General features: G+C 44.9%; 1 protein-coding gene across 1 annotated transcript; it reads left to right on the top strand.

Annotated features, from left to right (window-relative positions):
* Positions 1–13,830: 13,830 nt before the first annotated feature.
* LOC114008373 (cytochrome c oxidase subunit 6C-like) lies at positions 13,831–14,141 on the top strand. The gene has a single exon (XM_027773202.1). It carries the CDS (start codon positions 13,857–13,859, stop codon positions 14,127–14,129), a length of 273 nt encoding a protein of 90 aa, XP_027629003.1. The 5' UTR covers positions 13,831–13,856; the 3' UTR covers positions 14,130–14,141.
* Positions 14,142–14,741: the final 600 nt, after the last annotated feature.

Here is a 14,741-nt window from a genome sequence, read left to right as displayed (position 1 = left end):
AATTTAAAAATTAAATAAATAATTCTTTTAAAAAAGAAGGAATGAAAGAGGAAGAAAGAACAGACAGAAGTTGGCATAATGATTACATTGTTGGACTCCCATGTAGTCAACTATAGTTTGAGTTCCGTACCCAGTGGCTTAAATTCATGCAGTGTGTGTGTGTGTGTGTGTGTGTGTGTGTGTGTGCGCGCGCCCAAAATCCCAACAGGAGAATGGATTGCGGGATGGCCATCCCCTCTGGGGGGGGATTTCTCACTTTCTGTCTCTCTATCTTTCTAAAAAAAAAAAAAAAAAAGCTGTAAACACTACCACAGATAGGTGATTATCCCAACCCTAAATGTTTTCAGTGATGAGAGGCTCACTACCACTAAGGCAGCTCATCTTATCTCTGAGCAACTTTGACTTTGAAGGTTTCACTGCAGATGGAACCCTGTCCTTTTTTGTGTGTGTTTGTGCACAGTACTTTTATACCAGCTTAACAAAGCCCTGTGAATCATATTGCGTTAAAATTGCATGCAATGACTAATCTGTTTTCTCCACAGTGAGACCCAGCATCAGCAAAATTCTCTGGGAGACAGATGTTGATCTAGCAGGGATAGAAGAGCTCAGATGTGCTGGAAGATTTTGTCCTGCAATTGGGATGATCAGACTGTGGAGTTGTCCAGGACTTTGGGTTGCTTTCCCGTCATGACTCTTCTTGACTTCCAAACTGAGTCTCCTGCCCAGTTTCTCATATAACCATGTTATGCCTTTTTCATTTGATTGTTTAATTCATTAGAAGACATGTACCAGGGGAGAGAGACAGAGAGAGGAAGGGGAAATGAAAAAGCATTGCCCTTGGGGAATGGTCGTACCACGATTCCTTCTCTATTCCTTCCTTTGGATTTTGGGAACCCATGCACATTCACCCAGCTTGTTTTTCAAGCTGCCAGGACTTAGACTTGAACCACATAGTCAGCTGTGTGGTATGCAGACCACCTTAACCACCATGCTGCAGCTGACCCAAATTCTGCTTTACTTCTAATTGCCCACAAAGTATCCTAAACATAGAGTCTTAAATAATGATAAAATAGATCTTGTTCAGATACTGTAGATTGTAAATATGTTTCTGTTCCACTTAGTATTACTTCAAGAAGCTCAAAAGCTGAGATCCTGAGTCACTTAAAGGCTGCTCACTCACAGGTCAAGTGGTTTAGGCTGCCTGTGTTTCAAGCCTTAGCTGGAGGTGCTGGCCATAACACTTACCTGGACTTCTTCACAATATGGTATCTGGGTTCCAAGGGTGAGTGTCCTGAGAGTCAGGCAGAAGCTGTATTCTGACCTAGTCCTGAAAGTCATGTAGCATCATTTCCATCACAGTCTAATGGTCAGAGAAATCACACCCCCACACGCAGATTCAAGGATAGAGAACTAGACTCCACCTCTCTGCTGATGGTGGGTCAGTCACTTTATAACAAGACCATGCAGGATGGGTTATACATATATTGATGCTTCCATCTTTGTAAAATGTGTCACACCCTTCAAACCTCTAACCCTTGCCAGTTAAACTCCCTTTATCCTAGCAGGTCTTTGGCGGACAATCAGCTGTGACAGCAACCCATTGGTGTTCTCTCTCAACTTCTTTGGCCCTCAGAAGACATGTAAGATTCTTTACAATCTCAGATTATGGAAAACACTTCTGGGATCAGCTCTGGGCTGGTGATTAAGGCAGCTATATCCCACGTGGCCTACTCAGTGGTTCAACTCCTGGACCTGGTGCCTTGTCAAAAGCACAGGTGTGCATGTACACCCAAAATCCTGAAAGAAGGGAGAGATGGAGAAGAAGGGATTGTAGCATGGCCATTCCCCATAGGATGCTTTCCTCCTTTTCTTCTCTGTCTCTCTCTGGCAAGCATACCGGCCCTCTAACAAAAAAATTAAATTAAATTAAAATCTGATTCTTTTAATCTGTGAGTAGGTCACAAAAAGGGAGTCTGCATCTCAGTGATGGAGAAAGATACATCCTAAGGAGTCCTCTATGGGTCAGGTAGCCAGTTCATGGCTGAACATGGAGAGGGTTCATTCACTCACATCAAGGTTCCCACTCACAGGAAGTGATGCATCACCTTTCCCAGAGGAGGACATGTCTAGGGGGGTTCTCTGGCTACATTTCAAGTTTACTGTCAGCCAACCCTAGGCTGGCCTTTCTGGCTGCTAGTGTCACCTTCTAAATGGAGTAGTCTCTGAAGATCCGATAGAGGTGGAAGGAGACTTCCTCAGGATGGAGGTGATGGTGCACCAATATAATGAAGTGACAGGAATGAAGGGCAGGGGCAACATGGATCATTCTCAACCTACTGTGAGAAATTGGGGTCTTCCACCATGTTCAGAATTACTTTTTTTTTTTTTTTGAAGAGGTTTTTTGCTATAGGGCGCGTGCACTCACCAGACAGACAGACAGAGAGACAGAAAGCGAGAAACCACCCCCCAGGGTGATGGCCACGCCACAATCCCTTCTCCTCCATTCTCATCCCAGGATCTGGGGCATGCACACACACGCACCTGGCGTGAGTTTTAAGCCACCGGGTCCGGGACTCGAACCGCGGTCGACTACGTGGGAGTCCAGCGACATAGCCATTACACTAACTGCTGGTCCCTGTTCAGAATTACTCACCCTAGGGAACCAGCAGTTAGCGTAATGGCTATGTCACTGGACTCCCACATAGTCGACCGTGGTTCGAGTCCCGGCCCCGGTGGCTTAAAACTCACGCTGGGCATGTGTGTGTGCGTGCCCAAGATCCCAAGAGGGGAATGGAGGAGAAGGGATTGCTGCATGACCATCCCCCCAGGGGGCGATTTCTCGCTTTCTGTCTCTATGTTTCTCTCTGTCTGTCTGGCAAGCGCACGCGCCCTATAGTGAAAATCTCTCAAAAAAAAAAAAAAAAAAAAAAGAATTACTCACCCTAGATGAATTATTTTTCTCTTTCAAGAGGGCCACTTGGACCAGGGGAAGATCCACATGAGTCCATCAAAGAACTCATTCAAGAGACAGAGATTTGATGCTCCTTTTCGGTTAAGCACTCTGCTGGGGTGGTGAGAGCCCTGAACTGAGCTCAGTGCCTTTCCCAAGGGATTTACTAAACTCTGGAGGAGAAGGGTTTGCTAGGGCATGGGCCTCAATAGAGACTGCAGGCAATATTGTCTCAATGACGAGCTAAATATAGAGGGAAACCTCAGTGCACACATTCTGTCCTAGGCCCTAATCCTGGAGCAGGGAAAAGAAGAAGGTCCTATGGAACCAGTCATCACCTGTGTTGCGGAGGTCCACTGAGTGCTGCTAGGAGGAAGGAAACTGGAGGAGGAGGGCAGGAGAAGAGAAATGGCTAGATAGGAACATGACTCTGCTGGAGGGAAGTTGAGGGCCAGAGACAGGCAGGTGTGTGGATGCTATGCTATTAGTCAGGAGTTTAGCTCTGTCTCTGGTTTCCTAGCAACTGCTGCTGAGCACTGGTTGCTAGGCAATGCAGGACCATCCAGACTGTTGGGTAAGCACCTTAGTCTTGGTGGACACTAATCAGAACATCAGAGTACTGTTAATACTGAAAACAGCCTCAGGGTCCATTAGTTACATTTTTCTTAACTATTAATTTCTTTTTGCACCAAAAAATAATATAACAATGGTGTGCAAAGGCTAGAAAATGAGAAAGAAGTCACCCCACAATCTCACCAACTAAATAGTGCAAAAATTACCACATTTATGCTTTTCATCCACTCTTTCTCTACAGGAATACATTTCATCTTGTTACAATTCTAGCACATGTGGTTTTAAATCTTGCTTTTTTGACATTGATTTACCTCATCATAACATTCTGCAAGCTACTTAAGTGTTTTCAGGATAATTCTCTCCGATGGCTGCATGACTCCATGCTGTGGATGCACACCATTTAATTAACTATTCCTCTCTTGTTTCAACATTGAGTTTGCTTCCATTTTATTTTTTTGTCATGATAAATGGCACTGCAATATACATCCCTCTGCAGGCAGTTTTTCTTTAGATCACTATCTTAAAAATCATTACTAAGGGATGAGATGGTTGGTTCAAAAAGCATCAGTATTCTTTCTATTTCTTCCTAAACTGCTTCCCTCAGTGGTAGTACTTGGTTTTTCTAGCACTGAGAGATGTACTAAGCTCCTCTTATCTACTATATTACTCTAATCCCCTCAACTGAGAGACCTTCAGGATTGGTCCAAGGTCACTTGGTCAGCACCAACCCAAGTTTTAGTCCCTGGCCTAACTCCCCAATCTAAGACATCAACACAGATAATTCTGTCCTTGAGTTTGGTTGAATTCAAGAAAATCCTAGGCATCTCCTATTTCATCCTTGCTTTGATTGACCGATCTACAGATTATCCACAGTGCAATTCTTTTCTCATGCAAATATGTATTGTTTTTAATTTGCTTCATGGCACGTGTGCTTCCTGGAGAGAGACACAGAGATAGAGAGAACCAAAGTGAGAAAGCATCCCCCTGGGGGAATGGCCACACCACAAAACACCCTCCTCCATTCTCCTTTTAGGATTTTGGGCATGCACACACCCACAGCTGGTATGTTTTTCAAGCTGCCAAGTCTGAGACTCAAACTGTGCAGTTGGCCATGTGAAATCCAGTTGCCTTAATCATCATACTACCAGCTGGCCCCAGCTGAGAGTGTGTTCAAATTGAAAGATAGAAAAGTACTTGGAAAGTCTCATCTTTAGGAGAGAATCCTATAGGTACAGGTTGGCAAGTCACCATTGGAACACAGTCCAGGTCTTTCCACTTGGAGCCAAAGGGCTGGTCTCAGAAATATTCAGAACAACCCGTCATATGATAGAAGTGTTTCTACAGTACATTTGGGGGCTAGGCCTCAAGTCTCTTCATTAAACAAAGTTTATTGAATGCTACCATGGGTCAGGCCATGTAGATATAGTTACTGTTTTAGTCTGTTCTCTGTTGCTTAATAACTGAATACTCCACTGAATAGTTTATAAAAATAGAGATTCAGGGATAGCCAGTGGCATCATGGTTAAGGCAGCCAGATCTAGATGGCCAACTGCATGGTTCAAGTCCCACTGGTGGCTCAAAACCACACTGGGAGCGTGTGCATGCCCAAAATCCTGAAATAGAGAAGGGACTGCAGGGTGACTATCCTCCACAAGAGGTGCTTTCTCACTTTCTCTCTATCTCTCTGTCTCGCTCTAGAAAGCAAACACTCACTTTCTCTCTATGTCCCTCTCTAGAAAGCAAACATGCCCTCTGGCAAATAAAAAGAAAGACAGGAATTTATTCAGTTCACAGTTTGGAGATTCAAGCTCAAGAGGTCACATCTAGCAAGGGTCTTTTTTTTAAATAATTATTTAACTTTAATTATGTATTTATTTATTTTTATTTGACCAGAGAGGGACAGAGAGAGAAAAAGAGAGAGAGAGAGACAGCTGCCAGATCCAGCTCAAATTGTGGTCAGCCATGTGAGAGTCCAGCGCCCTCAACCACCATGCCACCTGCCGGCCCCATGGCAAGGGTCTTCTTGTTAGCAGGGAATCTCTGTAGAGTCCTGAGGAGGTTCAGGGCATCACATGGGCTAGAAGCCAAGAACTAATGCATCCATAAGCATCTATATCTGGGACTGTTCATGTCACTGCTCTGGTCTCACTCCTCATTATAAACCCACTGTATTCAATCATGGCACCCCCCCATCCCGATGACTTATATAATCCTAATCATCTCCCCAAAACTCCACCTCCTAGTTCCATAGTCAGATTAGGTTTTCATCATCTCAATGTTATCACAACCAAATTTCAATATATGAATTTTAGAAAGACATATTCAAACCATAGCAGCTACAAATAAGGATCATGCAGTCCGTAGGGTCATGGAGCTCATGGATATTTGCAAGCAATGAATGGAGCAATAACATAGAGTAAGACAAGTTCTCTAACCTGGAAGTCCACTGGTTCCATCCTCTCTTCTTAAGACATGCCATGGTTTCCTTTTGCTGTTCCTCCTGCTACTGCCCAAGGGCCTGGGGGCTCTCTCTGTCCTTCAGACCCTAACTTCCTGCTGGGAAAGTCATCTGCACAGGCTCTAATGAAGGTAAAGTGTAAGACTCAAAAAGAGGCATCAAGATTTACATGTTGGGACCAGCAGTTAGTGTAATGGCTATGTCGCTGGACTCCCACGTAGTCGACCGTGGTTCGCGTCCCAGACCCAGTGGCTTAAAACTCACGCTGGGTACGTGTGCGTGCGTGCCCAAGATCTCGAGAGGAGAATGGAGGAGAAGGGATTGTGGCGTGGCCATCCCCCCTGGGGGGTGATTTCTTGCTTTCTATCTCTCTGTCTCTGTCTGTCTGGCGAGCACATGCACCCTATAGCAAAAAACAAACAAACAAACAAACAAACAAAACTCTCAAAAAAAAAGGATTTACATGTTGAAATGATTTAGTCTTTGGGGGGGGGTGTTACCAACATGGTCACAAAATACCTCTTAGTACATTTGAGCAAACCTGGTGATCACCCCTATTTCACACTCTGTCAACCCACAAAATCCACGTTCTGTTGGGACATGGCCGACAAGGAAGGGAAAGGCACTAATATCTGCCCAAGGCATTTTTTGCTGATATATTTGGTATGATATATTTGCTGATCCAAAAGAACTATATGATTCTTTGGCCGCTGGTTTCTATTCACTTTTAATTTCGGAAGGTCTCGATTTGATGATGTTACAGTTTGCAAGAGAACAAAAATACCCTATGGGTTTTTTTTAAATTAATATATTGGTAGCATATACACAAAATAAAGCTTACCATTTCAACTATTTTTCTAGAGAGACTTTTGCTATAGGGTACCTGTGCTCACTGGAGAGAAAGAGAGAGAAAGTGAGAAATTACCCCCAGGGGGATGGCCACACCACTTATCCCTTCTCCTTCATTCTTCTCACGGGATTTTGAGCACAGCACACATGCATCTGGTGTAAGTTTTAAGCCACTAGGTCTAGAACTAGAACTGCAGTCAATTACATGGGAGCCAAGTGACATAACCATTATGTCATCTGCTGGTCCCATCAGTTTAAACTATTTTTAAGTGTACATTTCTGTGGCATTAAGCAAATTCCCAATGAGACGCCACCCCATAACCACCATCCATCTCCAGAACTTTTTCATCTTCCCTAGCTGAAACTCCGTACTCTTCAAATACTCACTCCTCATTCTTCCCTCCTCTCTGTCTCGGTGAACCACTATTATACTTTCTGTCTCTGATTACTCTAGGAACCCCACATAAGTGGAATTATACAATAATTGCCCTTTTATAAATTACTTATTTCACTCAGCATACTGTTTTAAAGGTTCATTCATGTCATAGCATGAATTTCTTTCACTTTTTAAAAATTTTTGCCAGACGGTACATGCATTCACCGAAGAAAGAGAGAAGGTGGGGGGGGGGGAGAGTGAGAAAGCACTCCCCAGGAGGGAATGGTGACAACACAATCCCTTCTCCTCCTTCATCCTCTTGGGATTTGAGGCATACACATACATATGCCTGGCATGTTTATGAAGCCACTGGGTCCAGGACTTGAACTACACAATCAGCCTCGTGAGATCCAATTGCTGTAACTACCATGCCACTGACTGACTCAAAATTTCTTTCATTTTTAAGGCTGAAAAACGTTTCATTTTATGTCTATATCCTATTTTGTATATATAGTCATCTGTTGATGTGTATACGGGTTGTTCCCACTTTTTAGCTACTGGGACTAATATTGCCATGAACCTGGGTATGCAAATACCTCTTTTAGAACCTACATTCAATGCTTTTGGGTATATAACCAGAAGTAGAATTCCTGGATCATCCTTAGTGCTCTTAACCATTCAATTTGTGTCAGTGTATGGGCTGGGTTAGGGTAATGGAGGGAGAAGAAAGAGAATGATCTTGCCAATCAGCTATTTGATTATCCTTATTTTCTTTTTTTGGAGAGGTTTTTTTTTTTTTTTTTTTTTCGCTATAGGGCACGTGCGCTCGCCAGACAGACAGAGAGAGACATAGAGACAGAAAGCAAGAAATCACCCCCCAGGGGGAAGGTCACGCTGCAATCCCTTCTCCTCCATTCTCCCCGGGTTGGACTCCTCCACCTGCTGGCACCCAAATTGTTCATAATGTTATCTTGGAATTCGTATTTTATAATGGAAGCCTGATAGAATACCGAAGCATGCATAGGGCAGGAGGGGGGAGAAGAGAGGTTGAAGCTTTAGCTCTCCTAGGCCCCACCTTCCTTCCGTCTCACATCCCCTAACCAGGTGCTCAGTTGTCTGTTCCCCTTCCCTCTGCAGCCCTAGGTCTACCCAGCCATTTTGCCCTTCTCAGTAATTGCCGCTGCCCCTACTCCTAGCTGGGGTCTGGCAGCAGGGCACGGGGTTGACTGGGGTTGGTCATGAGCTCCCTGAAGCATCTCAGGACAGAGCATGATGGCAGCTGTCCCCGCCTGAGGCCACAAGTGCCACAGCACATTCAGGCCTTTCACCCACCTCAATCCAGATGTGTCCTGGTGTAGAACATACTTGGGGGATTCCCACGGACATGGGCTTGGGTGGTGGGCCTGTTGAGAGGGGAGAGTTCTGATTTGAATTCTTTGTCCTCCCTCTCCAAGGCATAGCACGCATATTCAGAAGTCGGCAAGGAGAGAATTCAGCAGTCAGTTTCAAAGCAGTCATGATTTCTCAGATGACAAACAAAAGCAGTCCAGACAGCGAGGATTCCAGGAAGGCTCTCCCTCCTCCAATACTTCCTGCCACACAGTATCTCCACCATCCAAACCAGAGCTTGTGTCCTCAGCTGGGCATGAGCACTTCAAGCTAACCGTGGCCTTGGTGTGTTTTGCCTGTGTGTGTACACGTTCTAAAGGAAATACGTCTGTCGGCTGCCAGGCAAGGCCCAGGATGTGGCTTAGGGAAGCTAGCAGACATGGTCTTTGGAGCGGGGGAAGCCCTGGGATGGGCAGCTGGGGACGTGGGGCTTTGAGTATAGCTCTTACCCTTAGATCAGAGGGATCTGGAGGGAACTGGCACTGTCAGTACTTGTGACAGGTCCTGAACAAATTCACTCACCTCTCAGCCTCAGTAGCCTCATTGCAACACTAGAGAAAATACTGGTGTCTAACTTATGGGGTCATGAATATGCAAGTGTCGAGCACAGTTTCTAGTACACAGTTGGTGCTCCATAACTGGTCGGTGCTGCTGCTGCTCTTGCTTTCATTTTCTAGAGGGCAGGTACCAGACAGAGACCGAAGGGGAGAGAGAGAGAAGTGAGAAAGCACCACCCGGGGGGATGACCACCCTGCAACCCCTTCTCCTCCATTCTCCTCTTGGGGTTTTGGGCACCCACGCACACACACACACACCCAGTGTGCAAGCTGTGCAAGCAGTCGGGTCTGGGACACAAACCTGGCAGTCAGCCATGTGAATTCAGGCCTCTTTAACCACCACGCCACCAGCTCGCCCTGTAATTACTATCCTGGGGTCCTCATGAGGAGCATCACCAGCATGGTGAATTGACCACTGTCCTAATCTGGCTTTTGGCCTGGCAGACTTATATCCCTGACTCATGTTCACTCAGATGGTGTATCCTTCTTCCAGGGGCGAATCTCCCTAAATGGGTAAAGGAGACCCACCAGTGTGTAGCCTGGGGGCAGAGGTTCCCCTGGAGAAAGCCACTCTTTCACCTCTGAGAGGAGCAGGTATTCTCAGCGGGTCCCAGATGTAGGAGCTAAAGGCAACCTCTGTCCATTCATGGTCTTTTGGTAGATTCTGGCCCTAGGCCCTGGACTTGTGAGGTTTTTCTTGGAATACTCTGGTGCTAAGCAGGGAGTGAAGTTAGCTTGGGACTTTTATGTATTTGTCTCCTTGGGGATGTCTGGGTAACCCCAAGGTCCCTGGCCTGGGACAGAGTTAATTCTCTCATTGGTGGATACAGGCAGAGCTTGCACCAACATGTGCCCCCAAAGGCAGCCAAACTCTCTCAATCCCTGAAAGATAGAGCCCCCAGACATCACCTGGACTGGGCCCGGGGTAGTTTTGTACTGTGCTCATTTTTGTACTGAAAGGCCAGGTGGAAAGCAATAAAGTGTTGTTGTCTGAGCTCCGCATTTAGCCTCACACTTTCTTAATGTTCAATGGACTTGCTATACTTTGACTATGTCCCCCGAAAATTAATGTGTTGAGCCATTATAACAGGATTAAGAAAATGAAAACTTTTCTAATTATGGAGTTTTGGGGAAAAGATTAGTGAATGTGTGGTTAGGGCAGGGGCTTCCATGATTGAGTTTTGGTGGGGTTTTGTTTGTTTGTTTTAAAGAATTATTTTATTTAACTTATGTATTTATTTTTTTTTAGAGATTTTTTGCTACAGGGCGTGTGGGCTCGCCAGACAGACAGAGAGAGACAGAGAGACAGAAAGCGAGAAATCACCCCCCAGGGGGCATGGCCACACCGCAATCCCTTCTCCTCCATTCTCCTCTCGGGATCCTGGGCACGCACGCACACGCGCCCGGCATGAGTTTTAAGCCACCGGGTCCGGGACACGAACAGCGGTCAACTACATGGGAGTATAGCGACATAGCCATTACGCTAACTGCTGGTCCCTATTTATTTTTAATTTGACCAGAGAGGGACATAGAGAGAGAGAGAGATGGAAAGCAAAAAAGCAAGTCACCAGATCTGGGACTTGAACCACAGTTGACCATGTGGGAGTCAGCGCCTTTAACCACCACATCACCTGCCAGCCCCAAGTTCTGGTGGGTTTGTAAGGAGAGAGAATAGATAGACTGACCCACATGGACCACAGACATCACTTTCTCTGAACCCACCCACATCACCCCCATTTGCTTCTATCAGCCATGTCATGATGAAACCAGCCTGTTGCCAATTACATACCAGCCTCATGCCTTTGGACTTTCCAGCCACCAGAAGTGGCAGTGGAATAAATCTTTATTCTTTATCATCCAGTCTCTGTCATTTCTATAAGTAACACAGTAATAGATTAATATAGGACCCTGGCAGTAGCTACAGCATTTTTAACATCTTCATTCCTATCACTGGCCCTGTAGCCTAATGTTTAAGAGAACTAGAACCCTCATGACTACAGTTGGGATCCTGGCCCTAGCAATTGGCAACACCAGGCATGTGTGTGCATGTCCCAGATCCAAAAAGGAATGGAGGAACATAAAAGGCACTGCGGCATGACCACGCTACACTGAGGGATATTTTCTCTTTCTTTCTCTTTCTGTCTCTCTCTGATAAGCATATGTGCCTACAAACAAACAAAACGACAACAACAACAACAAAATCTTCACAGGGACAGCAGGTAGCATGGTGGTTAAGGGGTTGGACTCCCACACAGTTTGAATCCCAAACCTGGTGACTTGCTTTCTCACTCTCTCTCCCATGAGCGTATGTGACTTATGAAACATTTTTTAAATAATAATAAATAAAGTTAAATAAATAATTCTGTAAAAAAAAAAAAATCTTTACACCTTACTTACTCTCAGTTTAAGCCCTCACAAGTCCCTGCCCCAAATCTCCCCCTCCTGTTCCTGAGCCTTTCCGCATTGCTTACCCCCAGCCCACACTCCGTGGGCAGGTTGGCGTGGCTTTCTCAATGTCACATCTGCAAACGCAGTTCTTCCATACCACCTTTCTGTTCCATGCTCTCATATTTTACTACTGATATGCAATTTGAAAAATTCTTGAAGCTGAGTGGAGAAATTGAGGCTCCATGTACTAACCTGTGCGCAGACAAGGCTTCGGTATTCCTAACAGTGGAGGAGCTTTGAGGCAGTAAATTTGGTTGAAGGAGGTACAGGGGACATGAAACTGTAGGCATCACAGAAAACTTTAAATGAACTGAGAAAACATCTATTGTCTGTATCAAATAATAAGAGACTAATGGAGGCTATAGGGAAGTTAAACTCTCCCCCCTCTATTGCCCCTTGAACTTGCCACTATCTTTAGGGAAGAGAAAATATTTGTGAGTAATAATAGCCCATGTTTGTAAAGAGCTGTACAATTATTTTTTTGTTGTAGGGCACACATGCTTGCTGGGGGTGGGGGGATGAAAATGCACCTCCCCAGGGGAGATGATCATACCTAATCCTTTCTCCTCCATTCTCCTCTCAGGATTTTGGGTACGCATGCACATAGACCTGGTATATTTTTCAAGCTGCTTGGGTCCAGGACTCAGTATAGTAAGTCATGTGGGATCCACCTGCTTTAGTCACCATGCCACTTGGCTAGCCCAAGAGTTAAACAACTTAAAAGCATTTTTTTTTAATTGGCAAAGGAAGGATGTGTGTACCTACCACAGAGAAAGAAGGAGAAATCACCCCCCCCCCAGTGGGGTATGTTCATCCTATAACCTTTGTTCCATTTCTCTGACCTGTTTGTCAGGATTTTAGGCATGCATGCGCACATGCCCAGTGCTTTGTTTTGTTTTTAGAGAGACTTTTGCTATAGGGTCCATGTGCTCACTGGAGAGACAGAGAGACAGAAAGCAAGAAATCACCTTCCCGAAGGGATGGCCACACTGCAATCCCTTCTCCTCCATTCTCCTCTCAGGACTTGGGGCATGCATGCACACACTTCCAGTGTGAATTTTAAGCCATCAGGTCCGAACTTGAACCACAGTTAACTACTTGGGAGTCCAGTGATGTAACCATTATGCCATCTCCTGGTCCTACCCAGTGTGGTTTTTAAGCCCCCAGGCTAAGACTCAAGCCATAGTCAGTCATGTTGGATCGGCCTCCCTTAATCTCTATTCTACAGAGACATGCCCTAAGAGCACTTTCACATATATCGTTCTAGCATTTTCCAAATGTCAGGCTTTCCTAATCTGGTTTAATAATTTTTGTCACATCTGTGAACCACCTGTGGAGTTTATGAGACCAATGTCCCAAAGAAATTACTAGTTTTCAAATGGATACCTTGTTTCAAGAAGGGAAAAGACAATTTAAAGATGATGCCTGCAGCGGCAAACCATCCACATCAATCTGCGAGGAAAAAATTCATCTCGTTCATGCCCTAAACTGAAGAGCACCAACAATTAACAACAGAACCAATAGTTATCACCACAGACACCTCAATTAGTTCAGTTTACACAATTCTGACTGAAAGATGAACATTGAGCAAACCGGTGGGAGAAGGGGAGTATAGGAAAGGAAATCAGGGAGAAAAAAATAGAGAGGCAAAACATTTGTAGGACACAGAAATGGTTTACTGCCTGTTGATAATAACATGTGTAGTATTCTCAACTGGCCTGGTCTGAGGTATATTTCACATTGGGTAAATTCTCTTTATAAGCCAAAAGATGTATAGCAATCGAATGTTTTTAAAAAATAAGAAGAATATGGGGCAGGCAGGTGGCATGGTGGTTAAGGGCCCTGGACTCCCACATGACTGACCCCGGTTGGCATCCTAGACCTGGCAACTTGCTTTCTCACTTTCTCTCTCTTGCTCTTGCTCTGCCCCTCTCTGGTCAAATTAAAATTAATAAATTAATAAATTAAATTAAAATTAAATAACTCTTTAAAAAATTAAATAATTCTTAAAGCAATAATTAAGAAGAATAAAAATAATAATAATTAATAATTTTTTTTAAACTTGAGTAAACCTTCTGCTTGAGTGGTGCCAAAATTGTTAAGCCAAGATCAGCTGCAGACAGGAGCAGAGCTCCCGACGGAAAGTTTAAACAAGCGGAATCGAGATCCTGAAGTACTTCTCTGAAAAACTGTAACAGGGCCATTGATTTCCTCTTCAGCCGGGAAGGACGTTGCGGCTGAGGCACAGTCACTGCCATGGCTTCCAGTGCTTTGGTGAAACCTCAGGTGTGTGGCCTTCTCGCCGGGCGTCTGCGCTTTCATATTGTTGGAGCATTCACTGTATCCCTGAGTGTTGCAGCTTTCTATAAGTTTGCTGTGGCTGAACCAAGAAAGAAGGCATATGCAGATTTCTACAGAAATGATGATTCCGTGAACGATTTTGAAGAGATGAGGAAGGCTGGTATCTTTCAGAGTACAAAGTGCTTTTGGGATGTAAAGAATGTCATTGGATTGGTGCCATGTTCCTGAACTATGAAGCATACGTGGCTTTACCTGCACAATCCTGAAGACAAAGCATCATCAAAGCAATGGCTACCAAGAAGTGGAGTGGTCCAGTCAGAGCAAAAGTGAACTGTTCAAGAGCAAAGGTCATAGCAACAGCTCTTTGGCAAACTCAAGGCATTTTGCTTATTGACTTTCTGGAGGGCCAGAGAATGAGGACATTTGCTTGTTATGAGTGTTTTGAGAAAGTTAGTTGAAGCATAAGCAGACAAACACCCAGGAGGGCTTCCCCAAAGTCCTCCAGCACAACAAAGCTCTAGCTCATTCCTCTCATCTAGCAAGGACAATTTTGCAAGGGTTTCAACAGGAAATCCATAAGCATCTACATAACAGTCCAGATTTGGCTCTTTCTGACTTTCTATGTCTTAGGAAGTCTTTAAAAATCTTCAAGAGTAGGACCAGCTGTTGGCGTAATGGCCATGTCGCTGGACTCCCACGTAGTCAACCGCGGTTTGAGTCCCGGACCTGGTGGCTTAAACTCACTCCGGGCGTGTGTGTGCGTGTGTGCCCAAGATCCCGAGAGGAGAATGGAGGAGAAGGGATTGCGGCGTGGCCATCCCCCCTGGGGGGTGATTTCTC

This window comes from Tupaia chinensis, unplaced genomic scaffold (assembly GCF_000334495.1).
Source record: "Tupaia chinensis unplaced genomic scaffold, TupChi_1.0 Scaffold000330_1, whole genome shotgun sequence".
Lineage (NCBI taxonomy): Eukaryota > Metazoa > Chordata > Mammalia > Scandentia > Tupaiidae > Tupaia > Tupaia belangeri.
This window is presented reverse-complemented; position numbering and strand designations above follow the sequence as displayed.